Below are 20000 nucleotides of genomic sequence, written 5' to 3'. Positions count from 1 at the left end.
TCAGTATTTATAAGAAACCGACCAACAACTTAACTTATGTTCATTTCTATTCAGGCCACCATCTTAACATAGAAATATCAATTTTTTCTTTTATGTTTTTACGAGCATTGCGCATTGTCAGTCCCCAATATTTGGATCAAGAAATTGAATACATAAGAAAAATAGGGAAAGATTTATGTTATCCTTCACATATATTAGATATGTGTTATAATGAAGCCCACAAAAAGTTTTTTAGTGTAAGTAACACGGAGAAAGAAAATTCTAAGAACATTCTCAGTTTGCCTTATTTTAACGGATTTGAAACCATTAAATCTTTGCTAAAAGCCTTAAGGGTCAACCTTGTTTTTTCTTCTAATAACACACTAAAAGGAATGTTAATAAAAAATGGACCCAGAGAAAGCAACAACATAATATATAAAATTCCATGTATGGACTGTCCCTCAGACAGTCGAGCAAGGGCTTAGAAGTAAGGTTAAGCCAGCATAAATATTCTGTAAAAACTTGGCAAACATCTAATGAAATATTCATTCATTTAAGTGAAAACAACCACCGAATAAATTAGATTGGTAGTTCAGTAATTGCAAGGTCAAAAGATGTCTTATCACGAAATCTTTTAGAATCTGCTTTAATATAACTTACTTCTCATTGTAATTTCAATATTAGTCGTGGCCTGTTTCACTTAGACCCTTGTATTTGTAACATGTTTAAGAATGACCTCAAAGATATAATTACAGACTTGAATAAAAATTAGTTGCATTAGTGATATCTTCGTTGTATATGTATTTTTAATATGTATTGTGAATATGTTTTTGTTTACCAAAGTTCTGAATAGCTGTCACCTATAATAATCCTTTAATTGTCTTGTCCTTGTGTTTGAGCAGATTGTCTTAAACTTTTAATTGTACCCATGTTTATGCTTGTTTGGGAAAGTTACTCATCTTCCAGGTGTGTCGGATTCTAGGTACTAATCGCTTTATAATCCTTATCTGTCAGTTATACGACCTTTCTTGTATTGTCATTTCCTCATGTAAGTCAGTTCATCTGCTAAGTAAAGGACGTTTGAATGTCGAAAGATTTCGCGGAAACTCCGTTGTTTATTTTCCCTCGTGGCGTATACCTTTATATATATATATATATATATATATATATATATTATATATATATATATATATATATATATATAATATATATATATATATATATATATATATATATATGTTAGGTAAACCTATAGCAAGCAGACATATCAGCTAATAATGCTGCTTTATTATATATTAATATAATATATATTATATATATATATATAATATATATATATATATATATAGATATATAATATATCTATATATAAATAATAATATATATATATATATATATATATATATATATAATATATATATATTATAATATAATCTATATATATATATATATATATATATATATATATATATACTATATGTAATAGGTAAACCCCTCCTAAAGGCCCAAAGCAAGAAAAACAAATATCAGCTGATAATGTTTGGGGGTTTGATTTCTGTTAGGTAATCTCATGTTCACAAGCATCTAAGGTATAAGTTGCAGTCACGAGTGACAAACACTGGGAAACTGGAAATTTCCATATTTCACCAATATATGCAACAATTTCTCACATGGCCAAGCAATCAAAGAATGTTCACCGACGATCTGAATACACTTCAGCTCGCTGAACCTCGCTGAAGTGGACAAGAGGAAAAAATGTGATGTTTTTAAAATGAGAGGCAAATAAGAATTTGGAATCTAAAAGCTATTCGATCATTCAAACGTTGTTGTGTATACCATATTTTATGTTGTTTTCAGTTCGAGGCTGTAGGTATGAACTCCTTTGTCGGAGGACACAGTCTGGTACAATTAATTAATTGATTTATAAACGTTAATATATTGCCATTTGTACCCTAATCTTCTTAGCTCGTTTTACCTTCATTGGCAAGAGCATTTTATCAAAGCCTTCTGTCACGTAGAAGAGCGTAATAAACTTACCACGGAATCATAATCATTCGAAAAAATCGCCAAGGATGAAAATACTTAATCTTTTATGTCAGCATTCATTAGGCAAATGAGCAGGTCAAAAGAGTTGTCTCTAAAATGTCTATATTTCTGACAATTCCGCTGAAAATCCTCAAACTCAAAGGCGAGTGAAAATACATAAATTCATCGTAGGCATTTTTCTGTGTGATGACGTCTGACGAGAAAGACAAACTGCGATTCAGGCAATGAGGCGGAAGCTGAGAGAATGGTGCGGAAGTATATAAAGTAACGGACGTTGATATATAATTGTTCTTATTACAGAGGGAACTTTAACCATTTGGTGTGATGAAAACGAAAAGGGAATTTTAGAAGGCAATGGTATTAGAACATTATGGAATGGATACATAAATGGGGAGCTGGAACATGGAATTCTGGAAGGCAATATTGCCCAAATATTATAGATGGGATTAAAAGAGGGTAACTGGAACTTAGAATTATGGAAGACAATATTGCCAAAATATTATACAATGGATTAAAACGGGGTACCTGATGAGTAGCTGGCAAAAAGGAGTAGCCAAAATATTACAGAATGGATAAAAAGAAAGTAAACTGGAATTTGGAATTGTGGAAGACATTATTGCCACAATAGTATAGTATGGATAGAAAAGGGTAACTGGAAACTGGAATTCTGAGTATTTCCGCAATAGTATAGCGTGGATAGGAAGAGGTAACTGGAAACTGGAATTCTGAGTATTGCCACAATAGTACAGCGTGGATAGAAAGGGGTAACTGGAAACTGGAATTCTGACGTGGATAGGAAGGGGTAACTGGAAACTGGAATTCTGAGCATTGTCACAATAGTATATCGTGGATAGGAAACGGTAACTGGAAACTGGAATTCTGATTATTGCCACAATAGTATAGCGTGGATAGCAAGGGGTAACTGGACAATGGAATTCTGAGTATCGCCACAATATTATAGCGTGGATAGAAAGGCTTAACTGGAAACTGGAATTCTGAGTATCACCACAATAGTATAGTGTGGATAGCAAGGGGTAACCGGAAACTGGAATTCTGATTATCGCCACAATAGTATAGCGTTGATAGCAAGGGGTAACTGGAAACTGAAATTCTGAGTATTGCCACAATAGTATAGCGTGGATAGAAAGGGGTAACTGGAAACTGGAATTATGACGTGGATAGGAAGGGGTAACTGGAAACTGGAATTCTGAGCATTGCCACAATAGTAGATCGTGGATAGGAAGGGGTAACTGGAAACTGGAATTCTGAGCATTGCCACAATAGAAGATCGTGGATAGGAAGGGGTAACTGGAAACTGGAATTCTGAGTATTGCCACAATAGTATAGCGTAGATAGAAAGGGGTAACTGGAAACTGGTATTATAACGTGGATAGGAAAGGGGTAACTGAAACTGGAATTCGAGCATTGCGACGATAGTAGATCGTGGATAGGAAGGGGTAACTGGAAACAGGAATTCTGATTATTGCCACAATAGTATAGCGTGGATAGAAAGGGGTAACTGGAAACTGGAATTCTGAGTATCGCCACAATAGTATAGCATGGATAGCAAGGGGTAATTGGAAACTGGAATTCTGAGTATCGCCACAATAGTATAGCGTGGATAGCAAGGGGTAATTGGAAACTGGAATTCTGAGTAATGCCACAACACTATAGTGAGGATAGCAAGGGGTAACTGGAAAGTGGAATTCTGAGTATCGCCACAATAGTATAGCGTGGATAGCAAGGGGTAACTGGAAACTGGAATTCTGAGTATTGCCACTATAGTATAGTGCGGATAGCAAGGGGTAACTGGAAACTGGAATCCTGGAAGACAGTATTACCAAAAAAATTATAGAATTGATACAAAGGGGGTAACTGGAACATGGAATTTTGGAAGGCGGATGTGAGGAATAAAGGACCTCTGGAACTGAGAAGTTCGACAGCGAGGCTCATTTACAGGATCATTTTAGGCAGAAAGATTAACCTTTTAACGTTTGCAAGTTTATGGGAGGTAGAAGCGCTTACTGTTGGGATAATGAAATGCTGCCATACATGAAAACGTTATTGAAAGTTAAAAAAAAAAGGGTGAATCAGTCGGTAGTCTCTAATAAGGACGGGGCAAATAACCATTTGGTGGTCTATTTTTTCAGCACAATAGGCCTTTTTGACGTTAGTACAATTCATCTATAGATTTTTTTTTTCGGGGGGGAGGGGATGAAATGAAAGAGTCCATTTTGTGATTGCTCTGGCAAAAAATTCTCAATTTCGATCGAAACAGACTCAGTCAATTTTCCATTTTTCAATTTCTTTATTTTTCTCTTGGGAAATTTAAGTGATCGTCAAAGGCACTTTAACCTCCGCCAGCGAAGTTTTGCGGATAGTGCCGTCAGTGCACCTCACGTAGGAAGCATTACTCAAGGGTTCTTTGTACCGTCCCTTCGGTCCCTAGCTGCAGCGTCTTCCTTTCCTTTTACTGTACCTCCGTATATATTCATCTCTGCGCCGTTTACTTCCTGTTGACACCTTTCAAACCTTTTACTGTCAATTTCCGTTTCAGCGCTGAATGACCTCATCAGTCCCAGAACTTGTTAGCCTTTGGCATAAGTTCCATTTTGCATGTCCAAAAAACTTACGGGTGAATATTAACCAAACTTTTCCAGCAGCAGGTTGGCGATGGATCAAGGAAACGTTGATCCGATTTTGAAATGGATTCGGATACAGATGTGGATCTTGGAGTTTTATTTCTTTTTTTTGTTTTTTTTCTGGCGTTGGCGGAGGTTTGAGTTGTCGGACGAGGGCCTTGTAGTAGATCTCCTAAACCTTTCAGAATGAAAGTAGCTGTCACTTGCCTATCTTCTTCTTCTTCTTCTTCTTCTTCTTCTTCTTCTTCTTCTTCTTCTTCTTGAGATTTCACTATCTGCCCTGTCTGTAATACTGATGGATCTCATCCCTCAGACATTTGAGCAAACTTAAGTTAATTGACAGTCTGAGAAGATACAAACACTGCATAGACAATAAACCTTTTACCACTTTTATTAAGAGCCTGGTGACCTCTGATGTAATGAATTATTATTATTATTCTTATGGAACAAACCCACAAGGTCGATTGACTTGAAAATCAGCTTCCAAAGAAGATGTAGATCATTAGAAAGAAGCAACAGTAACAGAGAGGATGAAAATGGCTCAAATGTGGTAAAAAGTGTATATTTAATTGGTAAATCAAGTCCGTCACCTCTGATGTAATAGAGGGTGAAAATGGCTTAAATGTGGTGGTAATTATGCCTATATTTAGTTGTAAGGATTCACCCGTGACCTCCGATATAGTAAAGGATAAAAATGGCTAAATATTGTTAAAACAGAGGTATTTCAGTGAAATGTTTGGTAAATACGCTGATGCATTAATTGGGGTTTGCGAGGCACACTAGAATTAGGTCATTCCTGAGTTGTATTGTTAGATTGTCTCCAAAATGATTGAGGTATGTGAAATGAGAAAGGCAAAATTGAGCAGAGCATTGCCATGAAACCTTTTGTTGCTCTTGAAGGATTTGTCTGCCTATTGCTATTACTGAAAATACTTTTTGATTTACTGGTTTTATATATATATATATATATATTATATATATATATATGATATATATATATATGATATAATATATACTAGTTTACATATGGTGCTGCCCCAGTAACTCTCTCTCTCTCTCTCTCTCTCTCTCTCTCTCTCTCTCTTTCTCTCTCTCTCTCTTCTGTTAAGGTGGATGCTTCAAGTACATTGCCCAGCATTCTTGATATTATACATTTCACCACTTCTCACCCCCCCTCTATTGGTGCTGAACATGGACTTGAAAGCCGTCGGGAGTGTTTCTGTTCATCCCAGCGACCTTAAAAACTAGGGGATAGACTCTAATATTTGTAGTTTTTCAGTTATTTTTAAAATGTCCTCACCTTCCCAACCCGCTTCTCACGCCCACTCTCCCCCCGCCCCGGCTCCTATCAGGGCTGAAGTTAGACTTAAAGGGCTTCGGGAGTGTCATTATTCATCTCAACAACCTCGAAAACTATGAATTAGATGCTAATATCCGTTGTTTTCAGTTATTTTTACATATCACCCACCTTCCCACCCCTTTCTCACACCTCTCCTATCAAGGATAAACTTGGACTTGAAGGCCATCGGGAGTGTCACTGTTCATCTCAGAGACCTTAAAAACTATAAATTAGATACGAATATCGGTTGCTTTTGGTCATTTTTACATGTCATTCCCTTCCCACACCCCCATCCTATCACGGATGAACTTATACTTGAAGGACATCGGGAGTGTCACTATTCATCTCAGCGACCTCGAAAACTATGGATTAGACTCTAATATCTGTTGTTTCCAGTAAAGTTTACATTTCATCCCCTTCCCCCACCCCTTTTACCCAACCAGTGGCCCGATTTTAATTCTGTTTCCCCTGTTTGATATTGACATATTTAAAATCTCATCAAAATTGGTCAAGGATTGTGGATTTGTATGGCGTTTATCCAAACAAACAAACACACGAACAAACAAACAGACATTTTCTCATTTATATATATAAATATATATCGATCCTTACCCTGAAATTGGTCAATAAATTACATGAAATACTTACGAAGTCTTTGCTTATCTTTAATAGAAAAAGACAACCATTTTACGAGGATGGTTAGATTACACGCCATCACGAAGCAAAGACTCGATTATGATTTCACAGAGTAATGATTTGTTTTGGAAAACTGGACGCAGCTAATAAGAAGGATTATATTCCCATCCCCAATTTCTCAAACCTTTGTTATTAAACGAGCAATGAGAATAGATTTATGAATGGGGCCGCTGTGTCCAAAAATATCAGTAATAGGCGCTTTAAATCATAAAAGATATGCGGCCCACTGGTAATTAGAGATACCGCAAGGACGCGAATGACCTCCCCCCCCCCAGGGATATACAGGTGTATTTATCATTAAAACCGCTCTCTTTTAATTGGCGTGTTTCTCTTCCCAAGGGAGTGGTGGGTAAGGTGGGGGCGGGGGGGGGGGGGGGGGGCGGTTGCGACCATTCTTCAAAGCAACTGTTGTTGTCTTTATTTCTTTTTTTTTAAGCTGACAGTTAAAATGGGCGAAAGAATACTTGAGAGCATTTAGGTAGCTAACCATGGTGATGCATAGTTTAGAAAGTTAAGTATTAGTAAGAGTAATGTTAAGCGTGATTAAACCACTGTTTTATTTAGATAAAGGTACAATTTGTCCTACTATGAACTCATTATTAACATGACTATAACGATTTCACACTATATTAGCATAATGAATTGTACAGGTTGCGTACTTTAAATTTCATTTCCTAATAGTATAATTCTGTTAAGATAAAGTTATAATTTCCTTATTTTGACCTTAATAATAACTGTTGTCGTAATGATTTGGCAATATACGTATTTACATAGTGATTCTACGTATAACTTTTTTTCACAAGACGTTTCTTTATAGTTGTTATAGTAAATCATTAATAGTACAAATGACTCTACAGGAAGCATTGGTTATGAGGGAAATAGAACTTAATTCAATGTAATTTTTTATAAATAATGTCTGTTATTGTTATCGTAAGTTCGTTTGAAATATCCACGATTTGGTCTTCATTTTTCCTTAGTGCACTTCATGCGGTGCACTGTAGGCAGTACAGTTAATCCATCTCATTTATTGTCTGTAACTCCTTTAACCTTGCTGTCCAACCTCTTCAACCTTCTGACTCACTGAGTGACTGCAGTGCTTCGGGTATTGGCGTTACAGCAAATATATGATTAATTCATTATCTCTCGTAAGGGGATAGTGCCGTCGGTGCACCTCACGCTGTGCACTGTATGTGGGCATTACTGAAGGTCCTTTGCAGCGTCCCTTCGTTCGGCCCTTAGCTGCATGCCCTATTCCTTTTTACTGTAGCTCCATTCATATTCTCTTTTCTGACAACTTGCTATCCATCCTCTTTTAAATGAACTTTTCATTTTTACATGTTTAATTTATTTAATTTATTTATTTATTTATTTATTTAATTAAGTTATTTATTATTTTTTTCTTTTTAAGAAGTGATCCTGTCTTTGCAATGCTCTGTTGAATTTAAAAGACTGGCAAAAAAACAGTCCAATTTCAATTTAGCATTTTCCTCTTTTTTTCTCTCTCCTCCTATCTCTCTTTCAGTATTGAAACTATTTACATAGAACTAGAAAAATAACTAAATCGCGAATGAACCTAGAAGAAAAGCTTAGCTGTACCTAGAAGTCCTCCCAAAAGCATCAGGTGTACCTAGATGTACTACATCCAGTTATAAAATCTGTTTTCTAGATGTCGCCTACCTGGATGTGCCAAGATGTACACTCGACAAGGAAACTTAAGATACAGTTTTTTTTAAATCTTCGGACATAATTGTTCAATAATGCCACACCTGGCAACTCTTGAAGGGGGGCGGAGCTTCAAATCATAGCGTTTGTTGCTTTCTTGATTTCCATCAACTTTACACCATAAAGATCCTGTTGAGGTCCTATAATCTTTTATACTTTAATATAGACACAGGCTCTATATTGTTCGTTAATGTTGGTTTGGTAACGTCAGTTCAGGTAGAGTATCGATCATCCTTTTTTAAAACCTACTGTAAACCTTGTAAGTACTGTTTGACACTAAACTGACGTAAAAATCATACGTAATTAAAGACGGATTGTAAACAATGAGAGAAAGGGTTTTAAAAAAATATGGCAGTACTTGTGGAAATCGTGAGGGACAATACAGTAAAGAATGCAAATCATTAATGAACGATAGAGAGCGCGCAAGCATAGGCCTACCTATACAGATACATAATTCAATTTACTTTGAAAGATTGAGTGATATTTTTTCACGTGTTTTAAAAGTGGAGAGAGAGAGAGAGAGAAGCAGCTCATATGAAAGCTTAGGCCTATTTACTACTCAATTTAATTATATTTTCTTCGGCAGATTGAGTGGAAAATATATATTTTTGAGTGTAGAATATAGATATATATATATATATATATATATATATATATATTTAAAGTATGTTTTAGAAGTGAGAGAGAGAGAGAGAGAGAGAGAGAGAGAGAGAGAATTATAGTACTGGTGACGGACTTATGATGGGGGAAAGGCAGAAGAAAATACGTATAATGAATTAAGTATCTCTATCGATAGGTCTATGCTTGCGGGATATGATATGACTGCCAAGATCGTGCTGCACTATGCTAGATAAAATTTGAAGGATCATAATATTCAAGTTAATTCTATAAGAAATTCATACCCTAATCTTGATTACATTCGACAGTTGCCGTAGCATTCAAAGATTGTAAAAAGACGTGGAAAATTTTAGACACAGGGTGCAGTCATTCTTGCTCTCTTGATATAGTCTTTACTTTTGAAAATCGGGTTTCATCCACAAATCATTTACGAAAAAAGCTGTGTTAAGTAAAAATATTTATTACCACAAATAACTCAATATGTATTGCACAGGCAATTAAAGTTTTATATTGTGGGAGATCTTTCAGCCTCGCGGCAAAGAAATGCAGTAGTGTAGGGCTGTAGGCTACTACGAACTGCTTTGTAATGGGAGTATATAGCCAGAAAATCTTTGAGCTGACATGCTACTTTAACCTTGATTAAGATTTATGTTTAAAGACAGTAGTTTTGTAAACAGCAACTATAGTAGCATTCGATCCATGTCAACGTCAAAGTAATCAAAGTGTGAAATCCGTTACGTTAGCCAGTATCCAGTGACTTGCGCTTTCCCGCTCGAAGTTTTAGGGCTCCTCCTCACATCATAGAAAACGCTCTTGCGGATGCAACTAGATTTGTTCAACCTACCTTAGCCGTCGCAACATTGAGTGCCATTGACGTCAGCTAACTTTAATCGCCTTGGAATACAAACATAAGTTTGTAGAAACTAAAATAATTGCATTCACCACTTACGATGATGCAATATATTCCCATTCATGAAGCAAAACGAGTAAATATTGTCGTCGTGATACATAGTACTAAAATCAGAAATTCACATTCTATCTACCAGATCTCTATGAACGAATCCATCTGAGAAATTCCAATTACTTCGGACATATATCGTGTTTTTAAGTATCTGAACGGTTTTGTTTTGCAGTTTTAACTTATATAATATAATTTGCAGTATATTTTCATATTCTAGAGTAAATTTAGCGATATTATGTCTTTCCAGTAAAAACAAATAGGAAATTGACTGAACGAAGCTAATGAAAACTGTATCTTCAGTTTTCTTGTCGAGTGTACTTAGTCGTGCTTTCGAAGCGCTAGCTGTGTCTAGATGTACTTAGTTGTGCCCAGATGCACTTAACTGTAACTCTATATACCTAAAGCATTAATTGTACCTAGGAGTACCTTCTAAGCATTAGCTGTATCTAGATATATGTACTTAGTTTTACCCACTGGCTGTACTTAGGTGTACCTCCGAAGTGTTAACTGTGCGTAGATGTACTTAGCTGCTACATTTGAAGCGCTGTCTGGATCTAGATATACTTAATCGTACGTAGTTACCTACACCTAGGAGCACTTACCTATACCTAGATATACCTTTAAAGCATTGTCTGTACCTAGGTTAACCTTCGAAGCATAAGCTGTACCTAGATATACCTTCGAACCGTCACCCCACCTAGACCTAAGTAGTGTCCTACCCACAAAATATTAGCTGTACTCCCTAAGCATTAGTTGTACCTAGATGTACCTCGAAGGCGTACCTAGGAGTGCCTTAGAAGTGTCAGCTGTACCCAGATGTACCATCGAAATTGTTAATTTTACCTTGAATTCATTCCAAAGCAATAGGTGTGTTTATTTATCCATCCGCCTATGAATCCCGTCTATGAATCCTATTTTATTTCCGCAGTTCGCTCCCGTTGTGAGGACAGTGTCATACGTAGGCTACAGCGTATCTCTGGCAACACTCATCATCGCCTTTACCGTCCTCGCGTCAGTCAAGTAAGTTTTTTTTTTATGTTTTATATTTTTTTTTATTTTTTTCAGGTGTAATTTTGACCACATTTTATCTAAGGTGATTTTTATAAAGTTATAGAGTTCATGCCTAGATATTATAAGATAACTAACGTATATATATATATATATATATATATATATATATATATATATATATATATATATATATATATATATATATATATGTGTGTGTGTGTGTGTGTGTGTGTTTGGATTGTAAAAAATGTTCTGTTACAACAAAATTCCATCTAATAAAAGGAGCCCATAAAAATGCCAAAATATGGAGAGGAAAATACTATATTTCAGAGACTGCAGTCTCTGAAATATATTATTTTCTCTCTATATTTTGGCGTTTGTTTTTATGGGCTCCTTTTATTATTATATATATATATATATATATACTATATATATATATATATATATATAGATATATATATATATATATATATATATATATATAGTATATATATATATTATATTATATATATATATAATATATATCTATTTATATATATATATAGTATATAATATAGATATATATATATATATATATATATATTGTTTTATATATCTATATATAGAATATATATAGATATATATAATAATATTTATATCTTGATATATATATATAAATAATGAATGGCATTGTCGCTTCTAGAAAGTCGGATCTTTAATAAAAAGAGTATGGCCAGCAGAAACTTCAGCATTTTTCGTTAAAACTTTATTTTTATCCAACGCCTACGTTTCGGGATACAAATCCCCTCTTCAGGGCTAAAAACAGGGAAAAAATAAAAATTCTGTACATTAAATCAGATTAAAATGGGGCACAGTAATAAATTATGCATTTTTAAAAGAATTATATAGGTTAATTAAAAATATATCAGTGAAATCGAATTTTTAATATAAAAGTAAGACGGTAACTAATTGAATAAGAGATCAACAGTAAAAAGGAAAGCTACTAAGTACAATGACACTTTCAAAATAAATAAACAAACAAAACACTTAAAAACACAGACCACACGTGAACAACTAAGAAAATTACATTATTACTAAAGACAGGAGAAAAATATTGAATCCTAACAGGCAAAAAATTTCTTTATATGATTACAAAAGGAGAAAGAAATTAAACATTATATATATATATATATATATATATATATATATATATATAATATATATATATATATATATATATATATATATATATATATATAAAGGCGGACACAAAGCAAAAAATAGCGAAACGAGAACTCACCGGTACAGAAGTATAGATAAGACTGAATACAAAGGCGAGAAGGTAGAAAGGGCGAATGGTCTATTAAGAAATGTTCAGTTGAATGGTTGTTGAGGGTTGGTGACAATTGTTTAATGAAGAGGGACTCGAGAATGGGTAATGACCGGTTATCTATTGCTTGTGATAAGATTTTAAATCATTGTACTGAATGTTATGCTTACATTTTATTGCATGGTTGCGTATTGCAGAAAATTCTTTCTTAGATAAAGTTATTTCCTGTTCGGTGACTGACACCTCGATGGCAATCGATGCGAATCTTCAACAGCCGACTCGAATTACCGACATAGGTTCCCAAATTACATTTGGGACAAGTAAACAAATATACCGCTGAAGATCGCATCAACTGCGGTAGGTGGTCCTTGAACTTGAAAAGACTTCTGATTTTTAAGGGGTTCTTGAAGATAAAATTAAATTTAACATATGGGTACATATTGCTGAGTACGACGGTGAGCTCTCGTTTAATGTACAGAATTTTTATTTTTTCCCTGTTTTTTAGCCCTGAAGATGGGATTTGTATCCGGACGTAGGCGTTGGATAAGAATAAAATTTTAACGAAAAATGCTGAAGTTTCTGCTGGCCATACTCTTTTTATTATATATATATATATATATATATATATATATATATCTATATATATATATATATATAGATATAAACAGTATGTTAGCCTACTATGAGATTCAGGGCTTCTGTAACACGGTTTTTTGGCAATAACTTTTATATCTATTTATTTCTATATATTAACGCTTATTCAGAATACACATTATATCTTCACATAAATTTTGACTGTATTCTGCATTACGTAGGTTGAATAAATTTGGTACTTATAATGTAAAAGTGACTTTTTTTGAAGACGGGCCAAGTTACTCAGAGATAAGGTTTCGAACGCACTCGTTACATAACTTATGACAGCATTTCTTCCCTCTTTCTCGATGGATGATTGGCTATACGTAACGAAGGGTATACCTCTGGCAACAATGACAAAAATTTAAAAACAAGCAAAGCAGTACACCTTTATGAACTCTGAATCCTCTCCACTGATAATTGTCATAATGAACAATCCAACAGAATATGTTAACAAATACAAAAACACTTCGATTATTAGTCTAACTCCCAAAATAAGTGTCCTAAGAAATTATAATCTACTTTATAGGTCACAATCAGATTGACAAGATGTAGGGAATAGTTGGTATTTTCCAAATTTCCAAAGACATAGTAGACAAGCTTGATTTGATAGTGCTGTATCCAATGTCAAGCAATTTTTATTTATCGGGTATCTACCTACCTATTTTAAAAAAAAACAAAAAAAAAAAAAAAAAAAAAAAAAATAGACGGTACCGTATATTGGCTTTAAACCTTCACCAATAATTATCGTCAGAATGATGACATCATGAGGCTCCACCCACTTTGGCCTCGTTATAATTCAGGATAACAATGAGGGCTATCATGGACATTGTTGTATTAGAAAATCTAACTTCTGGCTATAAAAACTCATTTTTCGAGTAGTTGTAAGAAGTGCTAAATGATCCTCAGGGATCCCAGCAGTTGGCCTAAACGTTTAATTCATGTATATTGCTGCTATTACTAATTTTGCGGCACTACTGCTACAGTAGTATTACTACGCTAGCACAGATACCCCACCCACATCTATGTATCGTTCCGCCATTCATAAAGTCTTTATATCCAACATGGTCGTACAGACTAAAGAAGAAGAAAAAAAATTATATCGGATGATCCGTTGGTCTGCTGGAGATTTTAGCACATATAAGCTTGTATTTACTTTGGATAAAAATCTTATTTTAACAAAAATAGTTATATAAAGACTGTTTACATACAATCTCTCTCTTTCTCTCTCTCTCTTGGTGGCATAGTGAATAGTTAATGGAAATGTTCAAATTCTGAATGACATTACAAGTATTATAATCACGTTACGCTAAATACAAATCAGACCATAAACATTGGATTTAAACTAGAAACTGAATAACTACTTATTCAGGCTATAGTAAGTATGGCCACGGGCTTTCTCTTGACTGTATAAAGTTGCAAGTCGTAAAACAAATGCAGTTTTGCAACCACGGGGACAATTCCAAATCCTGTTAGCCATTCTTGACTACTATGGTTCAGAGCCGATGGATAAGGTGAATTGGTGGGTTTTCTGTCTGGTGGATGGGCGGGGCAACAGTTCGTAAACGATGTTTTACCTTGCTTACGTAATGAATGTTTTTCGACTCTTGGCTTGCAATCATTGGCCATGGGCGTCGGCTAGTATCATTTTTACTCTATAAAAATTAAAAACCATCGGGTTTAGATTATTGATAATGCTGACAAAATTTGTGTGTAGTTGTAAAATATACATATGTCAACTTTCAGCTATATCCGATGCTTTGATAAGGAGCAAAATCCAAAAAACCGTGTTACAGAGGCCCTGAATTTCATAGTAGCTAATGAATACTGTATCTGGTGGTCAGCTGATTGCAGGGGTTAGCAGCCAGACATGGTAAGAATAGGCATGGGGCTTGCAGCCTCACCCCAAAAAATACTTGCTTTTCCCCTAACATAGGTCGGCTCGAGTTAATGAAAACTTGAACAGTATGCGTTGAATTAATTCGTAAATGTTTCATTCACTGAAATATTGCCTTCTATTCTCTCCACAAGATATTCCATCTCAGAACACCTTAGAAATCCAAGCACTTACGCCAACCTTGTCATTCGTGTCATGTACTACTAAATGGTTGCCACCAGTGCACCTTATGCAGGCATTCCTGGAGGTTGTTTGCAGCGAGCCTTCCTGATGATCCTAGCTACAGACCCAATTTTGTTCCTTTTGCTGTACTTCCGTTCATGTTCTCATTCTTCCATCTTACTTTCCTCTACCCTCTCCTAACAACTGATTCATAGTTTTCGTTTCAGCGCCGATTGACTCTTTTATTAGTTATAAATATATATATAGATATATATATATATATATATATATATATATATATATATATCATATATTATATATATATATATATATATATATAAATATAAAAATATATATATATATATATATATATATATATATATATATATATATATATATATAAAGCAGCCTAAAGTCTGCATTTCAGTCCCAGTTAATTTAAACAGTGTTAGTGATGATTTTGCTGATTGGAATAATGAAAACAACAGCGACAACAATAGGGAAATTACATACACTGAACATCACGCTTATGAAATGTGAAAACGACATTATCGCTGGAGACGTCATGAGGTGTTGATCATAATGAGATAAATTTGCATAAATAGAAACGACTGATCGCTGTCGACGACGTGTAAACCGTAGTGCACAAATTACCTTAGAGTTTTTATTGAATAGGGTTGATGGAAATGGGCATATTATTATTATTATTATTATTATTATTATATTAATTTATTCAGAAGATGAATCCGTATTCATATGGACAAGCCTACATTGGCCATTAATTCGAAATTCAAGCTTCCAAACATTACGGCATTCATTTGAAAGAAGTGTTTGGAAGATAATAGGGAATTCAAAATATATGAATAATTATCAGGAAAACAATAGATGAACAATTATTAAATCGATAGATAAAAGTGTAGATAAATTTAATCACGGTGATAATTGTTTCCAGAGTAGTAATGCACAATAATAATAATAATAATAATAATAATAATAATAATAATAATAATAATAATAATAATAATAATTTATAAAAAATGCATATTAGTTGAGCTACTAAATTGGTGAAGAAATCCACAGTGGCTTCAGTTTAGATACATATTAAAGATATATATATATATATATATATATATATATATATATATATATATATATATGTATATATATATATATATATATATGATATATATATATATAAATTTATATATGTATGTATGTATGAATATATACTTACACCATTGTGCATTTCATCACTTATAATAATAATAATAATAATAATAATAATAATAATAATAATAATAATAATAATAATAATGAAGAAGAAGAAGAAGAAGAAGAAGAAGAGAAGAAGAAGAAGAAGAAGGAAGGAGGAAGAAGAAGGAAGAAAGAAGAAGGAGGAGAAGATGATGATGATGATGAAATGGAAAAAGCAACGAAAACCAAATGAATGAGAATTAAATAAACAGGAACAACAACACTTGACAACCAGGAAAAGGATTACAGAATTAAGAAACAGGAACAACAACACTTGACACCGTGAGGAAGACAAGGAGGTAACCAAAACTATCGCAACAACAGGGAAACGCAATCATTTTCTCAAAGCAGAGGAACACCAAGGAGAAGGATCCCGAAATACCTCCTATATAGATGCCTCTCCCGAAGGATACCTGAAGGAAAAAAAAGGAGAACACCTCTATTCAATAACGTCAAGGATACTGATTTAATATCCTTTTTGCACTTACTTCTTTCACGCTAGTTTGGATGCTGGAGGTCGTCCGCGGAAAGACTAAAATTCATATCCCAATAATATTTTTTGTAGCTTAATATTTCATTTTTACGGCAAGTTTTTCCTCTGTAGATCGTTTTTATTGAGCTTTTGAAATATTTTTTTTTTTTTTTCAAGAGACTAAACATCCAAGGTAAGTGTCCAAATAATGTTATTATTATTATTTTTTATCGCACTGAAAAGCAACAAGTGAGGGGGAAGGAGTGTTTGGGATGGAGATTGGTGGTGGAGAGAGGGAAGGAGGGAGGGAGGGAGGGGAATAAGCGTGGAAAAGATTAATAGAAAACCTCTAGGGTGACCCACTCATTTCCTTGACTTTATTTTTATTTTTTCCTCCGTGTGAAGCCAGGCCTATAGAAACGACTCTTTGATACGTCTCCCGTAATCCACTTGACGTAACCAATACTATTGAAGGAAATGAAAAGATCTGGCAGCCTCGTTCTTTTTCAGTGTTCTGTAAAAGAAAACCATTGAGATGGCTATTTATCCGTCCGTCCGCACTTTTTCTGTCCGCACTTTTTCCGTCCGCCCTCAGGTCTTCAGAACTACCGAGGGTAGAGGGCTGGAAACTATTGATCAATCCACCCTCCAATCATCAAACACATCAAATTAGCGCCTCGGTGCAGGCGTAGTCGGTTTGGTCTTGGCCTGCCACCTCGGTGGCTGCGAGTTCGATTCTCGGGCATTCCGTTGAGGTGATAGAGATGTGTATTTCAGGTGATGGAAGTTCACTCTCGACGTGGTTCGGAAATCTACACGTAAAGCTGTTGGTCCCGTTGCTGAATAACCACTGGTTCCATGCCATGTAAAAAAAACACCATACAAACATGTCCCTCAACCGTATAGGACAGGCAACCAACGGGTCGTGGCTCCTACAGTATTATACCGAGACCATCGGATGATAGATCTACTTTCGGTGGCCTAGACTATACGCTGTACAGAAAACTCTATTGCGCCAATGATACTTCGGCGCGTTATTTACTTGGTTCTTTTTGTCTCGTTTTTCTTCGGTAAATCCACATGGCTTTTGAAAAATGATATAATCTGGATAAAGTGGGCTAAATGATTTTACATCAGTTATAGTGTTTATATATATATATATATATGTATGTATGTATGCATCACCACACATATATATACGTGTATATATATATATATATATATATATATATATATATATATATATATATAATATATCAGTAATACTGAGATCTACCGCTGCAGTTATGGTGACTGACTATTCTTGTTAATACACACAAACACACACACATATATATGTGCTATAGTATTCTTATTGGAACATATCAAAGAATTTAAAATCTAAAGTGGAATGGGAAAACAATAACCAAATCCTCTTTTTAGATGTCTTAATCGTCAGAACTAATAACAACTACAAATTCATGACATTTCAGTTAAACTCGGCATAGCAAGTGACTTGTTTCTTAAAGCCCTGAGAATTTGCTCCCCAGATTTTCTCAGCAAAGAACTTGAAACGAACAGAATTCAACTTATCTTGTAAAAATACCCCAAGCACATAATAGAAAAAGCCATACACAAAGCAAAGAGCATTTCTAGCAAACCTGCAGAAAACAAAGAAAAGGAAAAATACACAGATAAAAGCATAATCCCTCACATGGATAATTTACGAGAGATCACGTAAACCTTAGGACCCTCAAACCCTTTTATCTTCACTTATCCAAATACACTAAGAAAATCATTAATTGACGTTCAGCAGAAACCAGTTTCCAAGGTTATAGGGTTTTATGAGATCCCCTGATGGGACTGTGATAAGTCATACTATGATTTTACTGGAAAATCTCTCTCAGAAAGATTAACTCAACTTAAGCTCTCAGTTAGATATGGACAACTTAGTTCGGCAATTTTTCATCATGTAAATAACACGAACCACACCATGGATTGAAACTCATCCCGAAGCATAAACTAAAACTGATATGGACAAAAACAAAAGTAATTCAGAACAGGTATTTATTTAAGTATTTAATATTTTATGTGGCCTCCATCTGCCTGTACCACAGCCTGCTTTCTTGAGGGGTATGATTTTAGCACTCTGAGCAATTCGGTCACCTCTTCGCGCAGTCGTCGAGGCTTGGTATACCATCACAGTTCACTGTGCGAGCTTCAACACGATCCTTTAAGATGTTACCAATGTTTTCACACACATTAAGGTCAGGGGAATTCCTGGAAATTCACTTGACAAGAAGAAATCGATACCACTGTATCAAAGTAGCTCCTGTGTCTGAAGAGCCTTGAAACATGGTGCCTTATCATGCAAAAATGCGACTTCTTCAACAGATAACACATTTTCAGGATCTTTGAGGAAAGGCAACATGGAGGAAGTCAGCTTCATCCCAATCTTTAAGAAATGAACCACAAAGCCATGCACGGTCTTCTCTCTGTTGCTAAGTGATGTTGGGATTGCTGATAACATGAAATGGCTTGATACCAGATTTTTTCAACTCATGATATACACCACTATAACTTATCTTCTTTCCCCTTTTTGTCTCGAGTTCGAGTGCCAATTTACGTAAAGACATTCTTGGTCTACCCACTGTCTCAGCTATGATGTCTTTTGACTCCTGAGAATAGACTTCAGGTCTTCCAAGATTCTCTCTCTTTTCGAGATGACAGTCATATGGATTTTTGTTTCAGTTTCTTTTAACAAAGGATTCATCTCGTTTTTTTTAATATATTTAGCTTATCCAGGAACGTGAAATGAAGGATGCGCCAGCATCCCTGGCCTCTCTGAAGGATATAGCCCGGATTCGTCAACCCATCTGATTTCCTCCAAGTCATTAGCCATGGCTGTAGTAACTCAGTAACTCAGTCTGAAAATTCAAGAAATGTAAAATGAAAAATAGCTTTTATAGAAACTTAAGATACTGTACTTGGCGATAGGCTATAGCAGAAAACTTCATAACTTTCCATGTCTATGGAGACGCCCGGTATATGTACATGTAAGATACACACACACCACACACACACACACACACATATATTTATATATATATATATATATATATATATACATATATATATATATATAAATATATGTGTGTGTGTGTGTGTGTGTGTGTGTGTGTGTGTATCTTACAGTTAATAAGCGGAGTTAATAGCCATTGGGTGTGGTCAATATATGAGTACTATCTTCATATCGCCCCTGAAAAAATGGTATGTCATT

The 20000-nt window shown here is 34.7% G+C and overlaps 1 protein-coding gene across 1 annotated transcript in view; it reads left to right on the top strand.

Annotated features, from left to right (window-relative positions):
* LOC135219124 (secretin receptor-like) overlaps positions 1-20000 on the top strand; it is a 260998-nt gene that overhangs the window by 180560 nt on the left and 60438 nt on the right. Inside the window, exon 5 of the mRNA XM_064255577.1 lies at positions 10932-11023. Coding sequence (XP_064111647.1) covers positions 10932-11023 — 92 coding nt within the window. The remainder of the gene's footprint in view (positions 1-10931; positions 11024-20000) is intronic.

This window comes from Macrobrachium nipponense, chromosome 1, assembly GCF_015104395.2.
Source record: "Macrobrachium nipponense isolate FS-2020 chromosome 1, ASM1510439v2, whole genome shotgun sequence".
In the NCBI taxonomy this organism is placed as follows: Eukaryota; Metazoa; Arthropoda; class Malacostraca; order Decapoda; family Palaemonidae; genus Macrobrachium; species Macrobrachium nipponense.
Note: the sequence above shows the minus strand (reverse complement) of the source record. Positions and strands in the feature narration are given on the sequence as shown.